Source organism: Heterostelium album (assembly GCF_000004825.1).
Source record: "Heterostelium album PN500 unplaced genomic scaffold PPL_scaffold2, whole genome shotgun sequence".
Classification (NCBI taxonomy): Eukaryota; Evosea; class Eumycetozoa; order Acytosteliales; family Acytosteliaceae; genus Heterostelium; species Heterostelium album.
Window position 1 is genome coordinate 2,616,518 of NW_008805064.1, and position 20,947 is coordinate 2,637,464.

Below are 20,947 nucleotides of genomic sequence, written 5' to 3' on the forward strand. Positions count from 1 at the left end.
TAAAAAATCGAATTTAATTCAAAATAAAATACTATTTCATTACTGGCAAACAGGGGATACCCAACACGAGGCAAGTAGTATCATGCTGTAGGACAGGAAAGGTTTGATGCTTGGTTGTGATTACGAAAATTCCAAGCAACACTAAGGTGATGGATCACCGAACCAATAACCTATAACCAATTTGATGATGTTTTTTCCTGATGTTTCATAAGCAGAGGTCCCCCCGTTTCCTCAATCCTGAGTAAAAGAAATTTAAAAAGAAAACAACTAATCCTAAATTCACAACCATCTTACGACACCACACCCACCAACACCATCAAAAAAAACACCACCAGAAACATCTCCAATGATATCAGGAACCAACAATAGCATCATGATTTTTGTTTGTTTTTGTTGTGTAGCGATGACCTAAATATGTGCCATTTTTCAAAAAAAGAAAAATCAAAAAAACAAAAAACAAAAAACCCTATTTGTTGTGACTGCACGATTTTTTTATTTTTCGGATTAGATACTGGGGCACACACACCTTAATTTTAATGAAAAAAATCTAAAAAATCCAATTACAAAGGTGCTTTTTTTTTGGTTTTTGCAGTTTCATTAAAATTTTATTTTTTTTGATTTTTTTTTTTCACTCTTTTGGGTGGTCAAGAAAACAAAGATCTAGATTTCTCAATGAGTTGGATTATTTGAATGATTTTTCTTCGCCTGGAGAAACTCCAATTAACGATCGTTGGCAGTAAACAAACACCAACCCCCTCAAAGGAAAGGTCTTTGCTGTTTCGGTCAAGTGATGAATGCATGCTGGTAATGCAATGTTCCAACCAGTCGAAAAATCATAGAGGTTTCTGTGACACATAGATATTTTGGCACTTTTTCCAACCTTGAAAAGATTTTTTACTCTAATTCCACCGAAATTGAATCATTGACCAGTTTTGACCAATTTTTAGGGTACCAGAGACACAACAAACCTGATGTCACACCAGCAAAAATCTTTACTTTTATTTTCTGTGACATGTATTATTAGAGCTCTACAAAAAAGGTTAGAAACGAAACATTCTCTACACTTCGTTTTCTATACTCCCAATACGGAGAGGGTGGTTCTTTGTTTTTCACTCCAGGGTCTTATATAATCAATACTTATTAGGTGCTTTTAAAATTATTTTTGTTTTGTTTTTTTTATTTTTTTACAATTTGTAATTCATCTTTGCAGAGATTATCGGTACCAAAAATTGTTGTTGAGTTTTCTTCCAACTCGGCGTGACGACGTGGACCCAGTTCATAAATAAAAAACAGTATGGTAATCTATGGCAGTCAGAATCACCATGGTACGCGTCAACATGCCCAAAAACTATCGCCTGTGTTTGGCTCCTACGAACTCCTTCACCCTAGGAGTTCCTGGTCTTAACTCTACCTTTTCATCTTAAGAGAGTTTTATCGTCTGAAACAAAAAAACATCAGATTTTTTATTCTAAAATCATTTGTTTTTGCAATAAACAACAAATTTATGAATCATCACTATGATAGTGAAAGAAGACCCATGAAATTCAAGAAAAAAAAATCTTATTTTTTTTTTTTTTTGTTCCAATCTTCATCACCTTATTTTTTAATAATATTAAATTAAATGATTAATAAAATATATTTACAAATTAATTTATTATTTTTAAAAAAGATATTTTGGTTTTTTTTTTTTTGGCTTATGATTTAACTATTAGATTGATCTATTGTTTCAAGATTTGAACTAATCGATTTTAACACCTTTAACCAATTACAATAGTTTATTATACTGCTCCAACTCCATCTCCACTGTTTTACTAATAGTAAAAAATCTACCTTTCACAATCAAATTAATTTTTTAGATTTGGTCAAAACAGGGCGACCTATTTAGTTGAATTTTGGTTTAGGTGCATGTGTGAACCATTTTTAATAATTGAATTGATATCTTTTATCTTAATAGATTCAATTAAGATAATCTTTAATTGATCCAAAAAAAAAAAGAACCATGGCCATTCCACATTTGTTTAAGAAAATATCCAAATCCATCTAGAAAAAAAGTTAAATATCTTGAGGAGATAAAATCGGGCGAAGGTTGAAAATAATGATAGTGGAGTGTCTTTTTCAACCTTTATCAAAAGATTACAAATATTTTCCAATCTTGGTATAATTCCAAATCCCTATTTAACTCCTATTTAGCCCATTAGCAAAAAAAAAAAGAATATAAAGATATTTTTATTTTGATCCTATGAAAAAAAAAAAAACAAAAACAAATAATTAATCTTTTTCCATTGTAAAAATAAAGATATTATAATCTTTTTTTTTTTTTTTTTTTTGGATTAGTTGTTAATTAATTATCTTTGTCAAATTAATAATATTAAAGTGTAGTGTTTGTGAGTTGTTGTTTTTTTTTTTTTCATTTTTATTTTTGTAAACAATTAATTAATTGTTTCTCCTTACGACATCCTTCGTTATAATTTAAAGATATATCTTTAGAGTTTTATTTTTATTACTATAAACACTAATATTTCTAAAATAGTAATTTTCTATGTTTTAAAAAGTTTCGTAATCATTCATTTATCATTTATTTATAGTTGTGTTTTGATAGATGGAGTAGCTATATCTAAAGAACTTAAATACATTTAAATTTAAGCATCATTTGATAATTCTTTTTACAAGAATGATGACATCTTTAATTTGTTGGTAAATTTTATCATTATTTTAAGAATAAAAATTTAAAACCCTCTAGAATGATATGGTTAAGGGTATAAAGATATCTGATAACATTTCAAAAAAATCATATTATTATGCACCATCCTATCGTGTTATTACTGACAATTAGTATTGATACTGAGTTGAATGTGCTATCAAAATCAAGTTTCTGACTTGTGGAGGTTAGCAAAACAATATGGAGGAACAATAGCTATTTAAACAATTCATTTCTGGTAGTTTATTTCCATCATTCAAAGTATAAAAGATTAATAGTTATATATATTAAACAATTTGAAAAGCTTTTAAAAAATGAAGTTAACATTTGCCATTCTTGCAACTTGTCTAATTGTTGCTCTTGCCAACGCAGGTGACGTCGTAGTCGAAGAACAACTCAGCCAGGATTTGCTGTACCGTCAGGGTCAACAATACCAAGGACAATATAATCCATATAATCAATATGGTCAGCAATACAACCAAGGACAGTACAACCAAGGACAGTACAATCAATACAACCAATACGGTCAGAGATACAACCAAGGACAGTTGTACAACGGAAACTACCAACAAGGACAACAATATCAAGGACAGTATCAAGGACAACAATATCAGAATCAATATCACGGACAACAATACCAATGCCAAACTCAATGCAATAACCAACAGTTCTGTTATCACAACGGTCAACAACCACAATGTTTAGCTCAAGGTGACTGCAAAGTATCGCTCTCCCAAGAGGTGACCAGCACTTTCAATGAGAATGGACAGACCTTCTATGTAGTTCAAGTCGATATCCACAACAACTATGGTGGACGTGTTGTCTCATTGAACATGCGTGCCAACAATCTCCAACTCAGAAACTACAACGCAGTCTACAACATTCAACAAGCAGGTAATGATTTATGGCTTGGTAACGGACAAACCATTGATAGAGGACAAACACTCTCATTCAGTGTCATCGTATTGAATCCAAACATTGAAATCTACGTTACACACGTCGTTCAACAGTAAATCTTGAACTGCAGCATCTGCACCTCCAAACCACTCTAACTCAAAAGAAAAATAAAGAACTTTAAAGAAAGAACTTTAAAGAATTTTTATCATTTATAAATACAACTATATATTGTTAGCCTTATTTTATTTCCAATCAATCTACCAACAACGGTAAGATTTCATTAGTTATTCTTTGTCTGATGTATTGAAATATTCTATAGTTGAGTAATGTCTCTTGTTGTTCGACTGTGACTGTATTTATGAGAGTATTGTATAGGGATCTAGGGAATGCCGAGTGGTTTTTCTTGATCAGACAGTCCAGTAAGTAGTTGGCTGTTTCGAAATTACCACCATATATCGAGCCAAAAAGACTTGCGTTGATGTTGTCTCCAGCACGACCGAAAATATTCTTATCAAAGTGATTGTATTTTACTTCCTCCAATAGAAATACAAGTAGATCGATTTTGTTGGTGGTTATCAATGAGTGGATCGTATTTAAATCAATACTGATTTTACAACTGGTTGACTCTAGATACCACTTTGAGAAAAATAGCTTCAACTGTGACAGATTCTTTATCGCTGATATTCTTTGTGTTTTCTGAAATTGCGAGGATTGTACGTAATCGTCATCATCGTCGCTGCCATATAGCTTCTTAGAAAAAGTGTTGCGACTATTTTGAATCTCCATTAGACTAGCAAGATGATGGCTCATTTGAATCTTGTCGGTGTTCAACATTGACGTGTCTACCTGTGTATTGATACCAGTTCGATGGATGTATTCTACAGCTTTGAGATGACCCTGTTTAATCGCTTCTACAAGTGACTTTTGGTCACCTTTGATATTGTGTTCACTGGTGAGATACTGGAGTATATGAAGTTGTCCACGTGCAGCAGCAGTATAGTAACATTTTTTCAATTCATCCGAGTGTATTCCTTTTGAGCAGTGTTCCACGATATCAAGACATCCAAAACCAGCTGCCGTATCCAAGTATGAAGATGAATATTTTGATACATCACTATCGGATGAATAGAAAGTGAATAAGTATCGCAGCATCTCCTCTGATGTCCTGGCAGCCTCATACACCTGGCTTGGAGCCAGTCTCAATGGATGATTTGGAAAATGATGTAGCCGCTCGAGTATCTCTATTAAGTCGGCGGGTGGTGTCGGATTTAATCGTCTCATTTTCAATCCAAATGCAATTCCTTGTCCAACAGCTCCAGTATTGTTAATCACATATCTAATGTACAGTTCTAGCGTCATTTCAAGATGTACATATCCGACAGCATTCTGAAATAGTTTAACAATGCTGGCATACGTTAGGCAATTACCAAATTGGGTCATCGCCAAATCAAACAACTTAATGTCACCAAGAATAACGGCAATGTTTATCGACTCGATATCGAATGTGTACTTTCCCAACTTTAGATATTGAAACAATTCCATATGTTTGTCCGGAGATATCTGATCGGATACTAGTAGATTATTATGAAGTTGTGTCGTTACAATTCCTATGTAGCTCTTGTAGACCGGTAGTTTGGAAAGGTAGTCAAAACAATTGACATTACAATATCTGATTGCAGTCGACAACGATGACTCGGTTCTTCCAATACAGTCTATATCTTTCTTGGTAAACGGTACTTGACTGACAGAAGTCAACTTCTTTTCATTCTCCATTAGGAACTTGAGCAGCTTCAAATTGCCAAATCGACAGGCATGCACCAGAGACTTGTAGGTACATTGTGCATCGACGGACTTGTTTCTTACCAATGTGAATATCATGTCGTGTAGTTCACTATTGGCTGCAAGTAGATCGATTGATTCGTTCGACAATCCTTCAGGTCTCTTGTCAAGGATAAAATCTATGAGTTGACGGTTTCCACTCTTAATACCAGCATCGAGCACCTTTTTGCTAAAAGTTGCCCAACCATCGTTTTCATGAAAGTATTTGATCAAATGAAGATGACCATTGGCAGCTGCATTAACAGTTGCTTCGCCAGTCGGTAAGATATCGGCACGACTCTTCCTCAGCCACTCGATGACATCTAGACGACCGGCCTGCGCAGCACTAGAATAACATCGCCATGTAATCGATCTTGGCAACAGACTATTGATTCTCTCAAGTAGTGAGATCGGTGCACTCGATGCAACTGCTTTGTCAATGACATCGGTTGTGAAGAAACAGTATTGCAATGAGCCAACACTCCTGTTGGCAAGCAACAACTCTATGATATCGAATCGTTGTTTTTCGAATAGTATTGACAGTGATTCAACTGGCCAATACAACAGCCGATAGCATAGATCATCAGTACTGACGCCATCCAACAATATCTTATTCCTCAAGATTTCGAAACTCCCTGTTTGCACCAGCCATAATGCATCGTCAATCTCATTATTTCTGTACTTGCAAGCATATAAATGGTGACCTTCATGAATGAAGTGTACCACTCTTTGAAATATATACTTGTTATTTATAATATTTTTAAATCTCATTTGAATTATCGCTCTAACAATAACTATTCCCAAAATAAATTTGCAAACCACCACCCTCATAATAAAAAATTATTCTTATTCGAATCACACCTCACACAACAAAAAATATTTAATAACCGACTTTAAAGTGTGTGTAATGTTATTATCCTCATGAAATATTTTTATAAATATCTGTTAACACGGATTACTTCGAAATAAACACAATGTTTATTGATAGATGGCTGTGAGTAGATAATAATAGATAATCAATCACAACAAGAGTATTTTCATTCATGTACATATATATAAATAAAAAACAATTTAGCTACTTTATATAATAAATTCATTCTATTGGCGAATGATATCAAAAATTATTATTACTGTTTATAGTAACAAAACTAGAAATCGAGAACAACTTGGTTGAATTATATAAATAATAATACTCAAAAAAGTGAATACTAACATAATTTGTTATTTATGAAATTGGATCTTTACTTTAAAGTAGAGATTGATCATATAATTTGAATAACATGACACTAATTCGTAGGTAAAAGATTAATTTTATTATTTTAAAAAAGAGTTTATACTTAAAATATATTTGTATTCTTAGAATCTATTACTAATCTTGGAAGAGTTTCATCGTCATCTTCAATCAAACAATCCATTAACAGTAGCGAAACTGGAGAAAACATTCAACAAAATGAAAACAAACCTACAATTGTACCTTTGATATTGTTGTTTCTCTTTCGTCCAGATCTCTTTGATTGGATTGACTAGTTGGAAGTTAGACTTCTTTAACATCATGTTTCAATAAAATAAATAAATATAAAAATAAAAAAAAGATAGGTAAATTCAACCATTGTTAGTTGTCTTTGCAAAAAAAAAAAAAAAACAAATGCGTGACGGTGGCAACTAGAAAAAAAAAAAAAAAAAAATAAGGGGGTAACTGAATGAAAGGTCAAATTTGAGATTTATTTGTTTGTTTGTTGTTGCAGTCAGTAATTGGTCTAAAATATATAATATTATAATTATAGAAGTACACACAAATAATAATTTCATTAAAGAAATAAAATACATATTTATTTATTTTCTTTGGAAATTTGATTAATTAATGATTTCTTAAGAAATCAACCAATTTTTTTTTATACATATATTAATACAGATACAGTAACAACAATATTGTTGTTAATTAATAATAATCATAGAAATCAATGACAGTCGTTCAATCATCGAAAGTTCTGAATAACAATCAGAATAAAACAGGTAAACAAAACGAGCAACACTACACAACCAACAACAGTGATAATGAAAAACTAAATAATAAAAATATCGACAATGGGATCAGCAATCTGCTTGTTCACGAGCATAAAAAGACAAGTAAATTTCAAATGGAGATCATGTTTTTGATATGTGTTGCCGGTATATATGTATTCTATCTTTTATATGGTGTCTATCAAGAGAAACTGTATGTATATCAAATCAATATCCTACATCAAGCATTTAGCAAAGTTTATTAACATTGGTATTTCATAAAATAGTAATATAATACAATATAATGGTGAAAAGATTGGACAGTTTACAGCATTTTTGTTGGGTCTTCAATGTTTGGTCAACTACTTGTCGGCTTTGGTCGTAAAGGTAGCCACCAAAGAGAAGAAAGACAATACACCAATCTCTGAATATAGAAATACAGCGTTGCTCATTGTTATTTCCACATTTCTCTCGAATACCTCGATTCGTTACATAAGCTATCCCACTCAGGTGTTGGCAAAGTCATGTAAGCCAATTCCAGTGTTGGTGATGGGAGTTCTCTGTTTCAAACGTCGTTACTCTGCAATGAAATATTTCATTGTGCTCGTTATCTCGATGGGTGTCGCCATGTTTATGTGGCCATCAGGAAAGAAGCATTCCACAACTTCAGTGGAGTTTGATTCCAATGTCATCTTTGGAAACCTGCTATTGTTGGGATCACTCCTCTTGGATGGTGTAATCGGTCCATCACAAGATCAATACGTAAGAGTCTACAATCCATCATCGAACAGTATGATGCTTTACACCAATCTTTGGAATACTTTCTTTATGTTTGCAAGTAAGTATTATTTGATAATATTTGAATCATTCACCAACAACAACAACAACATTGGTTGGCTAATAATAACATTTTATATTAATATTAAATTCATTTATTATTCTTAGTTTCTGCAATCAAAGGAGAGATTGTACCAGCAATTCAATATATCATTAAATATCCAGAAATCATTGGACCAATCTTTATTTTCTGTATCACAAGTGCACTCGGACAACACTTTATCTTTTTGACGACAAAGAACTTCAGCGCTCTCACATGCACAACTGTAACAACAACTAGAAAGTTTTTCTCAATTCTTATTTCAATCTTTTGGTTTGGACACTCACTATCGGCCCTTCAGTGGTCGTCCATAGCATTGGTTTTCTTAGGTTTATCATTGGACGTAGTTCAATCATACTTTATGAAACCATCGAAATCAAAAGTACAATAGGATAATTAAGAATAACGATTATAAAAATAAACAAAAAAGATCAATTACAAAATAGATAAGATAAAGATTTTTAAGAAGACCAAAGCTTAGGATCACGTCTAAGTAATCCCTATTATATGGTCTGACTTTTAGGTAATAGAACAGGAAATTGAAAATTAGAATGATCTTGGTTGATAACAAAGATAATTCAAAGTTGATAAACGTATGTAATTTAGGACTTTCTTGGTAAAATTAACCAGTTTTTATTGAGGATTAAAAAAAAATTATTATGAGTGATTAATATACTATTATTGATATTAATAAGATAAGATATTGATTCTTTTTTTAGAATCTTGACTCCAACTTTACACCGAAATCATTTGGATGAGTAGTTAATCCAAAGACTTTAAATAAATAAAATAAATTTGAATTCATTAGTATAAAATAATATTAGTTAATCTTTCAACAACATACCCTCAGTATCATCGATTAGATTACCGGATTCAGATGTGATCTTGTAGTTGAACAAGATATTGGCAACAGCGATATAGATTTCGTCCAAAGCCAAACTTTTGAATAACAAGAATAGGTTAATAAAATGAATATCTTTAAATATTTATTAAATTAAATACTTACTTTAATCCAACACAATTTCTTGGTCCAATACTGAAAGGAATCCAATATTCTGCATGATTGTTTGACAAGAATCTCTCTGGTATAAATCTATCTGGTTCAGTCCAGTATTGCTCGTCATGATGCACAGCAAAGATATTCATGATTAATTGGTCCTAATTTCATTAAAAATTATTAATAACATTAACATTGAAAAACAAACTTCTTTATCTGAACCAGCATAAAATTACTTACACCTTTGTAGAATTCAAAGCCACCGATTTGACAATCCTCATTGCATGATCTTGGGATGCTCAATGGTCCGATAGGACGAATTCTCAAAATCTCTTTGATAATGGCGTAGGTATAGGGAGTACTAATTCTATGAGACAAAAGAACTTCTTTATCTGAACCAACGATATCTTTGATTTCGTTATATGCCTTCTCCTGGATGTGTGGGTTGTTACACATGTACAAAAAGAACCAAAACAAAGTAGTTGCACTTGTGTCTGTTCCGGCAGAGATCATGTCGCTACTAATACCTAAGATATTCTTTTCTTTGGCGGATGGATATTCGGATGTGATGATTTGATCAAACAAATCTCTGGGACTTGTAGAGAGAAAATTAATAAATAAAATATTAATAAAAATAATTAAATTATAATATAGTATAAAATTACAACATACTTGTTAGGATCAACATTCTTGAGATGTTCTTCGTATAATTGACTGAGATATCCTTTAATCAAATGGTAATCTTTTTGAACCATGAGTTTAATGAGAAACATTGAAACGGGTCCCAAAATCTTTATGAAATCTAGTGGATTTCCAGTTCCACTAAGTTCGAAGATACGGTCCATTGGTTTAATCAACTGTTCCAAGACTCTTCCACTAACACCTTCGTCATAAGAAACCTCCTCACTGAATACCATCGATAGAATAATATTCAAAGAGAATTTCTTTAAATGATTTCTTGGATAAAACTAATAATAAAAATAAAGAATTAATTAATATTTTCGGTGATAAATAATAAGTAAAAAAAAAGAGATTAACCTACAACTTCACCAGAATCTTGAAATTCCTTCATTCTTTTTAACAACAATTTACATTGTCTGTCGAGGTGAGTTCCAACATTCTTCAATTTCATCTTTGAGAAGGCATTACCAACAATGCTACGATTGTGTTTCCAAAGGGTATAGTCAGATGAAGAGAGATCATGGTAACCATCACTCAAATACTCGAAGGTAGGAAGATGTGGTCTATCAGAGAAGATTTCAAAGTTTTTTACCCATATTTCACGAATCATGACAGGGTCACTAACAACAACAGTTCTGTAATCACCCATATAGAGTCGGAATACCTTTCCATATTTATTGGCCCATCTCATCAAAGTATGATGAGGTAATTTTCCTTTTAAAGATATCATTTCAATTAATTTGACTCTATTGTTACAAAACGTTATAGCTATATAAACTTACCCAATGATAATAAACTTCCAAAGATTGGTAATTGCAATGGTCCTTTTAATTTTTCTTTCGGATCAAAGTTCTTTTTATACTAAAAATATTATAAACACACATTGTTAGAAGAAAGTTTTTTCAAAACCTAACAAAGAACAACCTACAAAAGAATAAATTGCTAAAAACACTATGGTTATAATTGCTATTGAAATTAAACCCATAGTTCACTAAACAAATATAAATAATATTATATTTACAAGATGACTATTTGGTCTGAAAGCAATTAAAATTTATATTTATAATGAAATCAAAATGATTTAAACTAAAGGGAAACTAAACTCCTTTATTTTTTTTTTGTTAAACAGTTTGTATCACCCTGTGGTTATAACAAACAATGAAATTAAATTTAAAAAATAAAAGAAATCGAAGATCAATTTTTTGGGTTTTTTTTGCCTGGGAAAGGTTATAAGATCATGCAAATTATAGCGATGGGTTGATGACATGCTTCGAATAATGTTACCTCAGATGCACAAATTTACAATCACTTTTCAAAATGAACTTAAGTGATCAAAATGGGAATGATCACTCATCCGAATCCAACCTTTACCAAATCATTTAAAAAATTGCTAATTTTAATTTCATTTTTATTTTGACAATTGAGCTCTCATTTGATCAATTAAATTTAATACTACTTCGTTATTTGTACATCTAGATAATAAATAATAGTTCAACATGTTTGTTAGTGATTATTGCCTTGCTTGGTATTGATTGAGAAATGAAATCTTATTTTGACTACTTACTTTTTAGCTACGAAATTTAAAAGATCTAAATTCTTATCTTTGAAAGCAGTCTCTGCAGCTTCACGGAAATATCCAACTTGAATGTAAGATTGGCAACGGTTGACAGTGTCTTGAATCTTTGGAATATATTTGAGTGCTTCGACTTGTTGGTTTTGATCGAGACAGACCTCTACAAATGGTTCATATCCAATGGGCGACTTCTTCTCTTTCGAGAAGTTATTAAGTTCCTCCCATTGACCAGAGATGGAGAGAGCTTTGATCTTGGTCCACCAGAAACGCTTGTCGGTCACTTTGAACTCGGATTTGATCTTACTGACACGCTTCTGCTCACCGAGTAACACCAACTGGTACATAGTGTCGGCAAGTGACAGACCGAGGAAAGAAGCATCGGGCATCGATGTTTCCAACTCCTTCTGAAGAAGTTCCAATTTGATTTGGTCCTCAGTGAGTTTTGCATAGAGATGAATATCTTTGTCCTTTGATGAGTTGAATGCATTCACTGCCATACCGAACGACTTGACACGTTGGTCCAAGTCGCCGGAACGGAATGCTTCATACATAAATGTCAATGCAAGTTCGGTTGATTGTTGTTTGATGGTATAGACCTCTTTCAAGAGTCCGAGATTTCCCTTTTGTTTCGAGAAAGATAGAAGCAGGTCGAGTGCAACCTTCTTTGAGAAAACAGTGTCCAAATAGGTGTTTCTCTCGTTACGCTCCAAGTTGAGCAGCACTAAATGCACCAAGTTGGTATCACCCGACTCAATTGCTTTGTTCAACGCCATGTCACGCTGTTTCATAGTTAACAATGGTGGAACTTGTTCGGCAGCCTTTGGTTCGTACTCTAGCAGCTTTGTGGCGATATGATGACGACCGACACTGTATGCAGCGGAAGCAATATTGGCATAGGAAATTCCCGGTGCCGACTGCAACTTGTTGATGATAATTCGAGAGAGGACTTCTTCGTCTTCGTTGGTACGCACCTTTGTACAGGCCCAGTGATTCAAAACAAAGTCAGCCTTTATCTTCAAGTAGTCGCAAATTCGCCAGGCCAAGAGATGTGAACGACGCTCGATGAGACAACGGACCAGTCCCTCTGCTCCCATGTAGTTGTATTGTTGTAGAGTCAACGGAATACCGACCTCAAAGTGACGAACGGCATTGAGCACACGCAATGCCTTGCAGGTGTGAACAAAGAGATCCGGATTGTAGCTATCCAAGAAACACTTACCAAACGATGCTGCCTTTAACAACTTATTCTGTTCCGATCGACTGAATTCGTAACCCGCTGCAATAATACAGGTATTGACTGCCATATCCAATTCATTTCTAATACCTCTAATATATTCATCTGCTTTTGGACTATGATTCTAAAATTTAAATCAAAAACCTAATTAGTACACGCACACTAAAGTTATTTATATCACAGCAGCGCTTCAACCTACAAGGAAATCTTCGGTTGCAGTATATAATAAAGAAGAAGGTGTAACCGAACCAATTGTGAAAATATCTACTGTTTCATCTGGAACCTTGCAAAAGAAGTCTGTTGTTCTCGAAGAAATGATTCTAAGTCCATCGATTTCAGTAACCAAATATAATGGAACAGTTGATTCTTTATCTTCTGTAACACTGTTTTTATTAAAAGATGATTGATGATGATATATATAAAGAAAAAAAGATATATTAGATATTAAGATTTTAGATTAAGTGGTGTTTGTTTTATATTATATTTTTACTTACATCGTATTACAACCGGATTCAAAATATTTAAGTGAACTATAGAAACCCATCATTACACCGTCGGAACCAGACCATTTAAGAGTGTGTGGAATACGTTTGGAAACGTTGGTGTATTTGATGTGTTGTGAGCAATCGGTACGATAGATGTAGAGATCAATAGAGTCTTGTGCTGCAGATGGACATAGACATGCCATCTTGTTACCACACGGACTGACAACGATCTTTAAGAAGTTCTGTGACAACAATTGATTCTTGGCATCCGAAGAATTCAATCTAAACAATGATCCTCTGGTAGCAACGAACAACTCTACATCCAAAATGCTGGTGGCTGTCATATGTGGCTCTACAATATCCCATGCCGGTTTAACATTTCCGTCCAATTCATGTATTTCTGCAAATTGTACTGGTACAGCTGTTATCACATATCAAAATACATATATATATATTATTAGATTAGATCTATGATTATCAAATATCTATATCTATATAGCTAACTAGTACATACGTCTAAATAATTCAATATAATAGAATCGCCAACCACCACCAGTACTCATATTCATTCTATCGTTGTTCATTCTTGGATCTTGTGGACCATTTGGTGGACCACCAGTTGTTGGATACACTGAAGTGAGGAAGACAACACCATTATTGAATATCTTGACCTCTCTTACTTCATCTCTAATACTAGAGTATGAATTATTGCTAATCTCTTCACAAAATATATTATAAACTATAACAGTTGCATTCCTATCATATTCGAGTAGGTTTAAGTAAGTAATTGAATTGATTACATTGAATTGTGATAAAATTAAGATAAGAATAAGACATACGATAAAACTATAACTAAACGTTCTTGACTAACCCAATCCATACCAACTACACTTGCTTTCCATTCACTTTCTTTTAGCTAAAAATGAATAATATATTGATATATATAGAAATAAAAGTTAAATATCAATCTTTATTGTGTTGTAAGTTAGATGATACATACTATTGTTGAAGATATAAGTTTACCAGAAGCAGAATAAATGAATAGATATGGTTTGGCAGTTTGAGCAGTGATTTCAATTGCTTTAGTTCTATCACGGGTTACTGCGATTGGACCACCATTGGGAGCAGCAACCAATATATTCTTTTCAAAGTCAACATCCCAAGACATATTGTAGATCTCTCTCTTTGAGACCACCCAATCTCCAATATCAATCCAACTACTTGTTGGATTATTCATTATTTCTTTATTTCTTTCAAATTAAAATACAACAAACAAAAACTAACTATTAAATTTAATCAGAACAACAATAACATCATCAAAATTAGATTCAAGACAAGAGAAAATTCTCATGAGATTTTTTTTTTAAATTTTTCATATCTTTTTTTTTTTTTTTTTTTTTTATAAAAGAGAAAGGTAATTGATTGATGATGAACAAACTAAACTATAGTTATTTATTTTAATTTAATCTATTATATATACATATAATGTATTTTTATATAAAATAACTATATATATATATATTTATGATATTTATGATGTTTTTTTAAATTTTTAATAAATTAGAAAATTGATCTATAAGTTTCTCTTTGGTGAGTAGCTTTCTCTCATAGAGCTTGAGTAGATACTTTTTGGTTTTGTAGTAATGACGTTGACGAGTGTAGGGTTGAGATCTTCGTTCTAGTATATGTGGTAGAACATCTAGTTCACTGATTCTCTTGTTGTCAGCAAGTGTTTGATGAACTAGTGGTTCGATCTGTGCAACCTCTGAGTCGTCCTGCAGGTTGTTGTCGAGGTGTATCGCATCAAGTGAACAATGCTGTGGTTGTTGCTGTAGGAATTGTAGAATTGTCTTTACTCCGTCTATTAGCAGTCCTGCACCGTTCATGGTGAGTACTCGTAGACTGCGATTGATGTGGAGTGCACCCTTGAGTGCGAGTGCACCCTCGCCACGAATGTAGTTGCCACTCAGGTTGAGGTAAGCAAGTACGCGGTTGGTGCGTAGCGATGCAGCCAGCAGACTGAGTGATTCGTGTCCCAGACGGTTACGCGAGAGATTGAGGTCGGTCAGTGTGCAGCTGTTGGAAGCGAGTGCGTCGGCGAGCTTGGAGACGGCAGGCAGTCCGAGTGTCTCGTGCACGGTGCAGTTGGAGCTGAGGTCGAGTAGTCGGAGACGGCAGTTGGCGGTGGCGAGCGCGTCTGCAATGGCGATGAATCCGTCGGCACCGATTGCATTGTCGTTGACCCAGAGTTTGGTGAGTGTTCGGTTGCGTTGCAGATTGTTGCCGAGCTGCGTGCCAAAGTCTTGGCCGAGCGAGCAGTAGCCAATGTTGAGCGATTGGAGTGTGGTGTTTGTGGCGATCGATGTTGCGAGAGCGATGGCGCCAGTTGGCGCGATCATGTTGTAGCGGAGGTCGAGATGAACGAGCGAGGTGGAGAGTGCTCCTGCCTGGGCGAGTGTCGCGCCGGCAATTCCAGTGACTGCGCAGGCCGCCATCGAGAGTCGGGCCAATCGACAGTTGGGCGAGCGCAGTGCCGACTCAAATGCTTTCATCTCCTCCTGTCCCATTGCAACGAGTGAGAGTTTCAAAGATTTCATGTTGGATCCACTCTGAGATTTGAGGGCATCCGTAAGCAGAATCGATGTTTCACAGGTGAGGTTGTTGTTGGCAAGATTGAGTGATATCAGATTCGAGTTGGTCTGGAGGTAGCGACAAAACAATACTCCACCGAGATCGTTGATTCTATTGTTGGCAAGTTGCAATGTAAATTGTGAGGTCGCTGATTTCATTGATTCCAACAGCGGTTTAATGGGCTCCGATGTAATGAGATTGTGTGATAGATTCAGGTTGTTGGGTGCCTGGAAATTCTTTACCAAGCGTGCAAGCGTAAGGATAACACTGTTCGATAGTTGGTTATGTGATAGGTTCAGACTACGAAGATGGAGCGAGCGTAGTGATGCCAGATTCTGAAGGATATTAATCACTGTTGCGTCATTCAGATTATTTCCACTGAGATCCAGAGTCTCCAGTGGCCATGCAACCAGAGTCTTTGAGATAATCAAAGGATAGTATGCCTTCCAAGAGTCATGCGTCAATCTTAATTTTTTAATAAGCAATCCACTCTTTAATAGTTTATCCAAATCTTCTTTTCTTAATACATCCAATTCCTTTGGTAGTAAATTCATCAAAGCCATTGAAAATCTTTTTCCAGTACTTAAATTGCTATTGTTACTATTGCTATTGTTTTTGTTGTTGTTGTTGCTTTGAAGTGATGCAAACTCAACAGAGGAGTAAGCTGGAAACGTTGGAAATATATTGGACATAGAAGTGTTATTATAGACTTGGTAGGTTGAAGAGGATGTAGCGCTGACCGACGAGCCACCTCCAACGGCACTGCTGCTGGCAACCCAGTGTTGATGATAGAGTGAGTGTTGCGATGGAGATGCACCCTTAAGCTGCTCGGAGACAATAAAGTTGAGATCAGTCAACTGTGGCAGCTTGTTGATTCTGTTGATAAAGGAGACGAGAAGACGTAGACCATGCGTATCGGTGATGGTAATGCGATTCAGCGGGATCAGATTGATGACACCGTCCTTCCAACGCCGACAAACCAGAGAGTGTTTAATAAGCAGCCGGTAAGCATAGTTCTGACGATCAAAATGTAAAACATAAACATCACTAGTGTTAGTATCACTATGGTTATTGCTGTGTGTGGTCAACTCAGCGGTTCCTCCAACTGTGGCAGTCACCCCATTCTCCAAAACATCATTTCCAACAACACCGCCGCCACCAGTAGCAGCACTATTTTCATTGGATTTCTTTTTACTATAAACAATATTATAATTTCCGGTGTAACTATATTGTTTATACTCTAAAAAGAGTATTTTTGCAATGAGTTGAGGTGATAGATTTTGCATTTTATGTAATGTAATATTATTCCTCCTCCTCTACTAATATGGTTTTTTTTTTTTTAAACAATTTAAATGAATGTTTAAATGATTATATTTAAACTATTCGAAACTAATCATAACTAATAATAAATAAATAAATAAATAAATGTACAAATAAGTTAAATTGGTATAACTGCAGAAAAAAAAATAAATCATGATGTGATGATGTTATCAGTTTTTTAATTATTAAAAAATAAAAATATAATAAAAATAATGGTACTTTTTTGGGCTGAGTGTTGGTGCTGCTGGAAAAAAAAATCAAAAAAATCAATTCCGATGGTTATCAGTCGTTTGATTGGTACTCCCAAAAACATAATAATGATATTACACTCAGTGAGTGATCATTTTCCAAACACATAATTAGCTATATCTAATAATAAATATAAATTAATAATTTTTAAAAAATCTTTAAATATTTTAAAGTTTTATAATATTTTTGCTAACTGATTAAAATAAAATAAAAATTGTACACATCATCATTTTTTACAATTTTTTTTGCAAATTCATTTAATGGTATGATTGTTAGGGGTGTTAATAGACACAAAAAAAATTTCACATTTATAAATATCAATGATTTTTTAATTTTTTTGAAACACAAAATAAAACCGATTATTATTGTTATAAATCAAATCACTAAAAATTTTAATTTTTTTTCATTTATTTAAATTTTTGTTTACTTTATTTTACACAGGTTGATGCATTTCCATTTTATAGATTGAAAATAAATCGTCACCACCACCATTGTCATCAAACATAATAATCGATTATTTACCAGTACAATAACTTAACTATAACTAATAAACTATAATTTATATAAGTTAGCAAAAACAACAACAGAACCAGCCAGAAAACAGAGCAAATCAAGCCAACAATTGTAAGGGTTTTTTTCATTGCTGGTCATATCATCATCCTCTTTTTTTTTTTTTTTTTTTTTTAATCAGTTCAGATTTTTTTTTGGATATTTGCTTGTTCTTTATTTTATCTATTATATTCCCTGTTTTGTTGTTGTTGTATCATTTATTTATTTATTAATAAATCAAATCATTTTTTTTTTAAAATAAATAAAAGATTATATATATATAGTTTATTTATTGATTAGATTTAAGAAATGAATACAGAACAATTAGATCAATTACACCAAGCAATTCAATTGTTTTGGGGATTTAAACTTGGAGGTAAGTTAATGAGTTGTTTGTTATGACGATAAAGTGAGTTCAGAATATTAATATCGATATGACTTCAGAATGTGAACAAATATTGGTAAAATATAATAGTCAATTACCATTGTTTGCTCTATTGTATGCGGATATTGCATTTATTAAAGCAGTATTAACAGAGACAAAGGAAGATAACGAAGAAGCATCCAAGAGAATCGCCGAGTGTAAAAAGTTGGCACGTGCTCTTCAACTCTCACAGAAACCATTGTATTTGAAACAAGAGAAAGACGAAAAGAAGCTGTCGAGCAGCGCAAACAACAATGGTTCAGATTCACAGTCGGCTTTCACCAGAGCCGAGTATCTCATTGCCAAGTTGGTGTATGCAGAGACTATGGTCATGAAAGGTATCATAGAATTCAAGGCACAGAACAACATCAAGGCCGGTATGTCATTTAGAAAGTCGTGGAAGCAGTTTTACCAAGCGTTCGAGCAAGTAGTACAGCTGCCAACTACATTCCCAGCTTATCAACACCTCGTTAGTTTAGCTTATTACGGTGTTGGAATATTCCATTTCCTCGTCTCCGTTGTTCCACCACAATACGTCTGGTTGGTCGAAGGAATTGGATTCAAAGCAAACAGAATGGAAGGTTTGAAGGAAATTAAATTATCTGCAGATGTAACCACTGGAATTAGATGTAAATATAATCAAGTTTGTTATCTATATCACTCTCTCTATTTTTATTAATATGTTTATGTTTGTTATTTTTACGAACAGCTGTCATGGCAAAATGTTGTTATACTTTATTATATGCATTCTTTTTCGAGGATTTCGAAGCAGCCGCTCCAACATTAAAGGATCTGTTGGAGAGATATCCGGATGGAGCAATGATAAATTATATGTCAGGAGCAATCTTGAGAAAGCAAGGTATAATTCAACAGTCGTCGGCCAGCTACAATAATGCTCTGAAAAACTCGGGTGAGTTGAAGCAGCTACAGTTGTTCTTGGAGTCGGAATTGGGTTACAACGAGTTTTTGAATTTGAATTGGACGGTTGCCGAGCAACATCTCTCAAAGTTCCTCAAGGATACAACCTCCTCTGGATTCAAGGCATTCATTCAGTATCAGCTGGCCTATTGCTACGAGATGATGGACAACCGTGAACAAGCGCTGACTGTGATGTCCGGTGTCGAGCAAAACGTCAGAAAAGGATACGATTTCGATGAGTTCTCTCTCCGTAAGGCCAACCGTTACCTTAAGAACAAGAAACTGAATGCATTCGAACGAGCATACGCACAGTCCGCACTACTAAACGAAGCACACAATTTCGAAGCATCCAACAAGATTATCTTGGAGGCACTCACATTGCCATCGCTGACACCTGAAGAGTTGGCCGCCGGAAACTACATGGTCGGTGCAAACTATCAACAATTAGATCAACGAACAGAAGCAAAGAAATATTATTCAGTAAGTAATGAAATGGACATTATTTATTTGGATATTATTTAACTAACTTGATTATTATTCAGACATCTTTGACATATGAAAAACAGATAGGTTACGATCATTTTATCGTTCCTTATTCAAATGTAGGATTAGCAGAGATTGCAATTCTCGAGGATAAGAAATCAGATGCCAAAGCTCATATCAAGAAAGCTAAATCATACAACTCCACTCAATATGATTTCCCATCGATCCTTGACTGGAGAGCAAGAAAATGTCTTCAACAACTTGGAGAGTTTTAAAGGAATCAAGTATAATATTTGATCCCTATCCAAATATAAAATATAGATAATAAACAAGACCTTGAAAAAAGGTATCCCCCACAAAACAATAACTTGCTAACATCGATGTGCTATAACTACTTTATTTTTTTTTGTGAATTTAGTAAGAATTGTGTGACGTATTTCTTTTGCTAAAAATTTCAGAAGGGGAAAGGGTTTTTGTTTTTGAACAGATATAAATAGTTTATTTTTTTGTAAAAGCATCATCATATTTAAACAATGTACAGCGATATTATCAATATCAGATATGCTAAATACAGTGATATAGCTGCTATAACAGATATCTATAATTACTCGATCAGACATGAAATATCAACTTTTGAAGAGGTTGAGATTTCAGTGGATGAAATGAAGGCTAGGTACGAAGAAGTCGTTATAAAAGAGAAACATCCGTATATTGTTGCTACTACTAGAGGCAAAGACGGAGAGATAGTAATTGGCTATTGTTACCTTCTTAGATACCGTGCAAGATCAGGATATCGTTATACCAGTACCGACAGCATCTATATACATCATGAGCATCGTGGAAAGCGTGTTGGTTCATTGTTATTGGAGAGGATAATCGAAATTGCAAAGGAAATGAATTACTATAATATGATTGGTGTTGCTAGTGGTGGCAATGATGTTTCCATCAAGCTACACAAAAGATTTGGTTTTCGATTCCTTTGTTCAATGGAAAATGTCGGTCTAAAGTTCAATCAATGGATCAACACAGACTACTTTCAACTTGTATTAAATCCTTCTAAAGAACTTCCAACTCACCCAATAAAATTAATAGAATATATGGATTTATGATAA

General features: G+C 33.9%; 8 protein-coding genes across 8 annotated transcripts; 3 read left to right on the forward strand and 5 right to left on the reverse strand.

Annotated features, from left to right (window-relative positions):
- Positions 1 to 3,094: 3,094 nt before the first annotated feature.
- PPL_02314 (uncharacterized protein) lies at positions 3,095 to 3,526 on the reverse strand (the record flags this gene model as incomplete). The annotated part of the gene is made up of 2 exons (XM_020573305.1): positions 3,095 to 3,413; positions 3,471 to 3,526. 2 exons carry the CDS (start codon positions 3,524 to 3,526, stop codon positions 3,095 to 3,097), a joined length of 375 nt encoding a protein of 124 aa, XP_020437422.1.
- A 119-nt stretch (positions 3,527 to 3,645) lies between these two features.
- Positions 3,646 to 6,184, reverse strand: PPL_02315 (uncharacterized protein; the record flags this gene model as incomplete). Its single annotated transcript, XM_020573306.1, has 2 exons — positions 3,646 to 3,746; positions 4,042 to 6,184. 2 exons carry the CDS (start codon positions 6,182 to 6,184, stop codon positions 3,646 to 3,648), a joined length of 2,244 nt encoding a protein of 747 aa, XP_020437423.1.
- Positions 6,185 to 7,374: 1,190 nt separating this feature from the next.
- Positions 7,375 to 8,682, forward strand: PPL_02316 (Galactose transporter; the record flags this gene model as incomplete). Its single annotated transcript, XM_020573307.1, has 3 exons — positions 7,375 to 7,628; positions 7,702 to 8,252; positions 8,360 to 8,682. The coding sequence occupies 3 exons, from the start codon at positions 7,375 to 7,377 to the stop codon at positions 8,680 to 8,682; spliced, it is 1,128 nt and encodes a 375-aa protein (XP_020437424.1).
- Positions 8,683 to 9,006: 324 nt separating this feature from the next.
- On the reverse strand, positions 9,007 to 10,954 carry CYP508B1 (cytochrome P450; the record flags this gene model as incomplete). The annotated part of the gene is made up of 8 exons (XM_020573308.1): positions 9,007 to 9,065; positions 9,136 to 9,230; positions 9,298 to 9,449; positions 9,529 to 9,883; positions 9,961 to 10,256; positions 10,331 to 10,683; positions 10,752 to 10,830; positions 10,898 to 10,954. 8 exons carry the CDS (start codon positions 10,952 to 10,954, stop codon positions 9,007 to 9,009), a joined length of 1,446 nt encoding a protein of 481 aa, XP_020437425.1.
- Positions 10,955 to 11,377: 423 nt separating this feature from the next.
- vps16 (uncharacterized protein) lies at positions 11,378 to 14,498 on the reverse strand (the record flags this gene model as incomplete). Its single annotated transcript, XM_020573309.1, has 7 exons — positions 11,378 to 11,441; positions 11,534 to 12,900; positions 12,976 to 13,159; positions 13,271 to 13,682; positions 13,776 to 14,017; positions 14,101 to 14,177; positions 14,262 to 14,498. 7 exons carry the CDS (start codon positions 14,496 to 14,498, stop codon positions 11,378 to 11,380), a joined length of 2,583 nt encoding a protein of 860 aa, XP_020437426.1.
- Positions 14,499 to 14,660: 162 nt separating this feature from the next.
- On the reverse strand, positions 14,661 to 17,178 carry PPL_02319 (uncharacterized protein; the record flags this gene model as incomplete). Its single annotated transcript, XM_020573310.1, has 3 exons — positions 14,661 to 14,703; positions 14,888 to 16,719; positions 16,873 to 17,178. 3 exons carry the CDS (start codon positions 17,176 to 17,178, stop codon positions 14,661 to 14,663), a joined length of 2,181 nt encoding a protein of 726 aa, XP_020437427.1.
- A 1,141-nt stretch (positions 17,179 to 18,319) lies between these two features.
- PPL_02320 (uncharacterized protein) lies at positions 18,320 to 20,110 on the forward strand (the record flags this gene model as incomplete). Its single annotated transcript, XM_020573311.1, has 4 exons — positions 18,320 to 18,386; positions 18,455 to 19,063; positions 19,144 to 19,832; positions 19,895 to 20,110. 4 exons carry the CDS (start codon positions 18,320 to 18,322, stop codon positions 20,108 to 20,110), a joined length of 1,581 nt encoding a protein of 526 aa, XP_020437428.1.
- Positions 20,111 to 20,368: 258 nt separating this feature from the next.
- On the forward strand, positions 20,369 to 20,918 carry PPL_02321 (N-acetyltransferase family protein; the record flags this gene model as incomplete). The annotated part of the gene is given in 2 exon segments (XM_020573312.1): positions 20,369 to 20,878; positions 20,898 to 20,918. The coding sequence occupies 2 exon segments, from the start codon at positions 20,369 to 20,371 to the stop codon at positions 20,916 to 20,918; spliced, it is 531 nt and encodes a 176-aa protein (XP_020437429.1).
- Between the last annotated feature and the right edge of the window lie 29 nt (positions 20,919 to 20,947).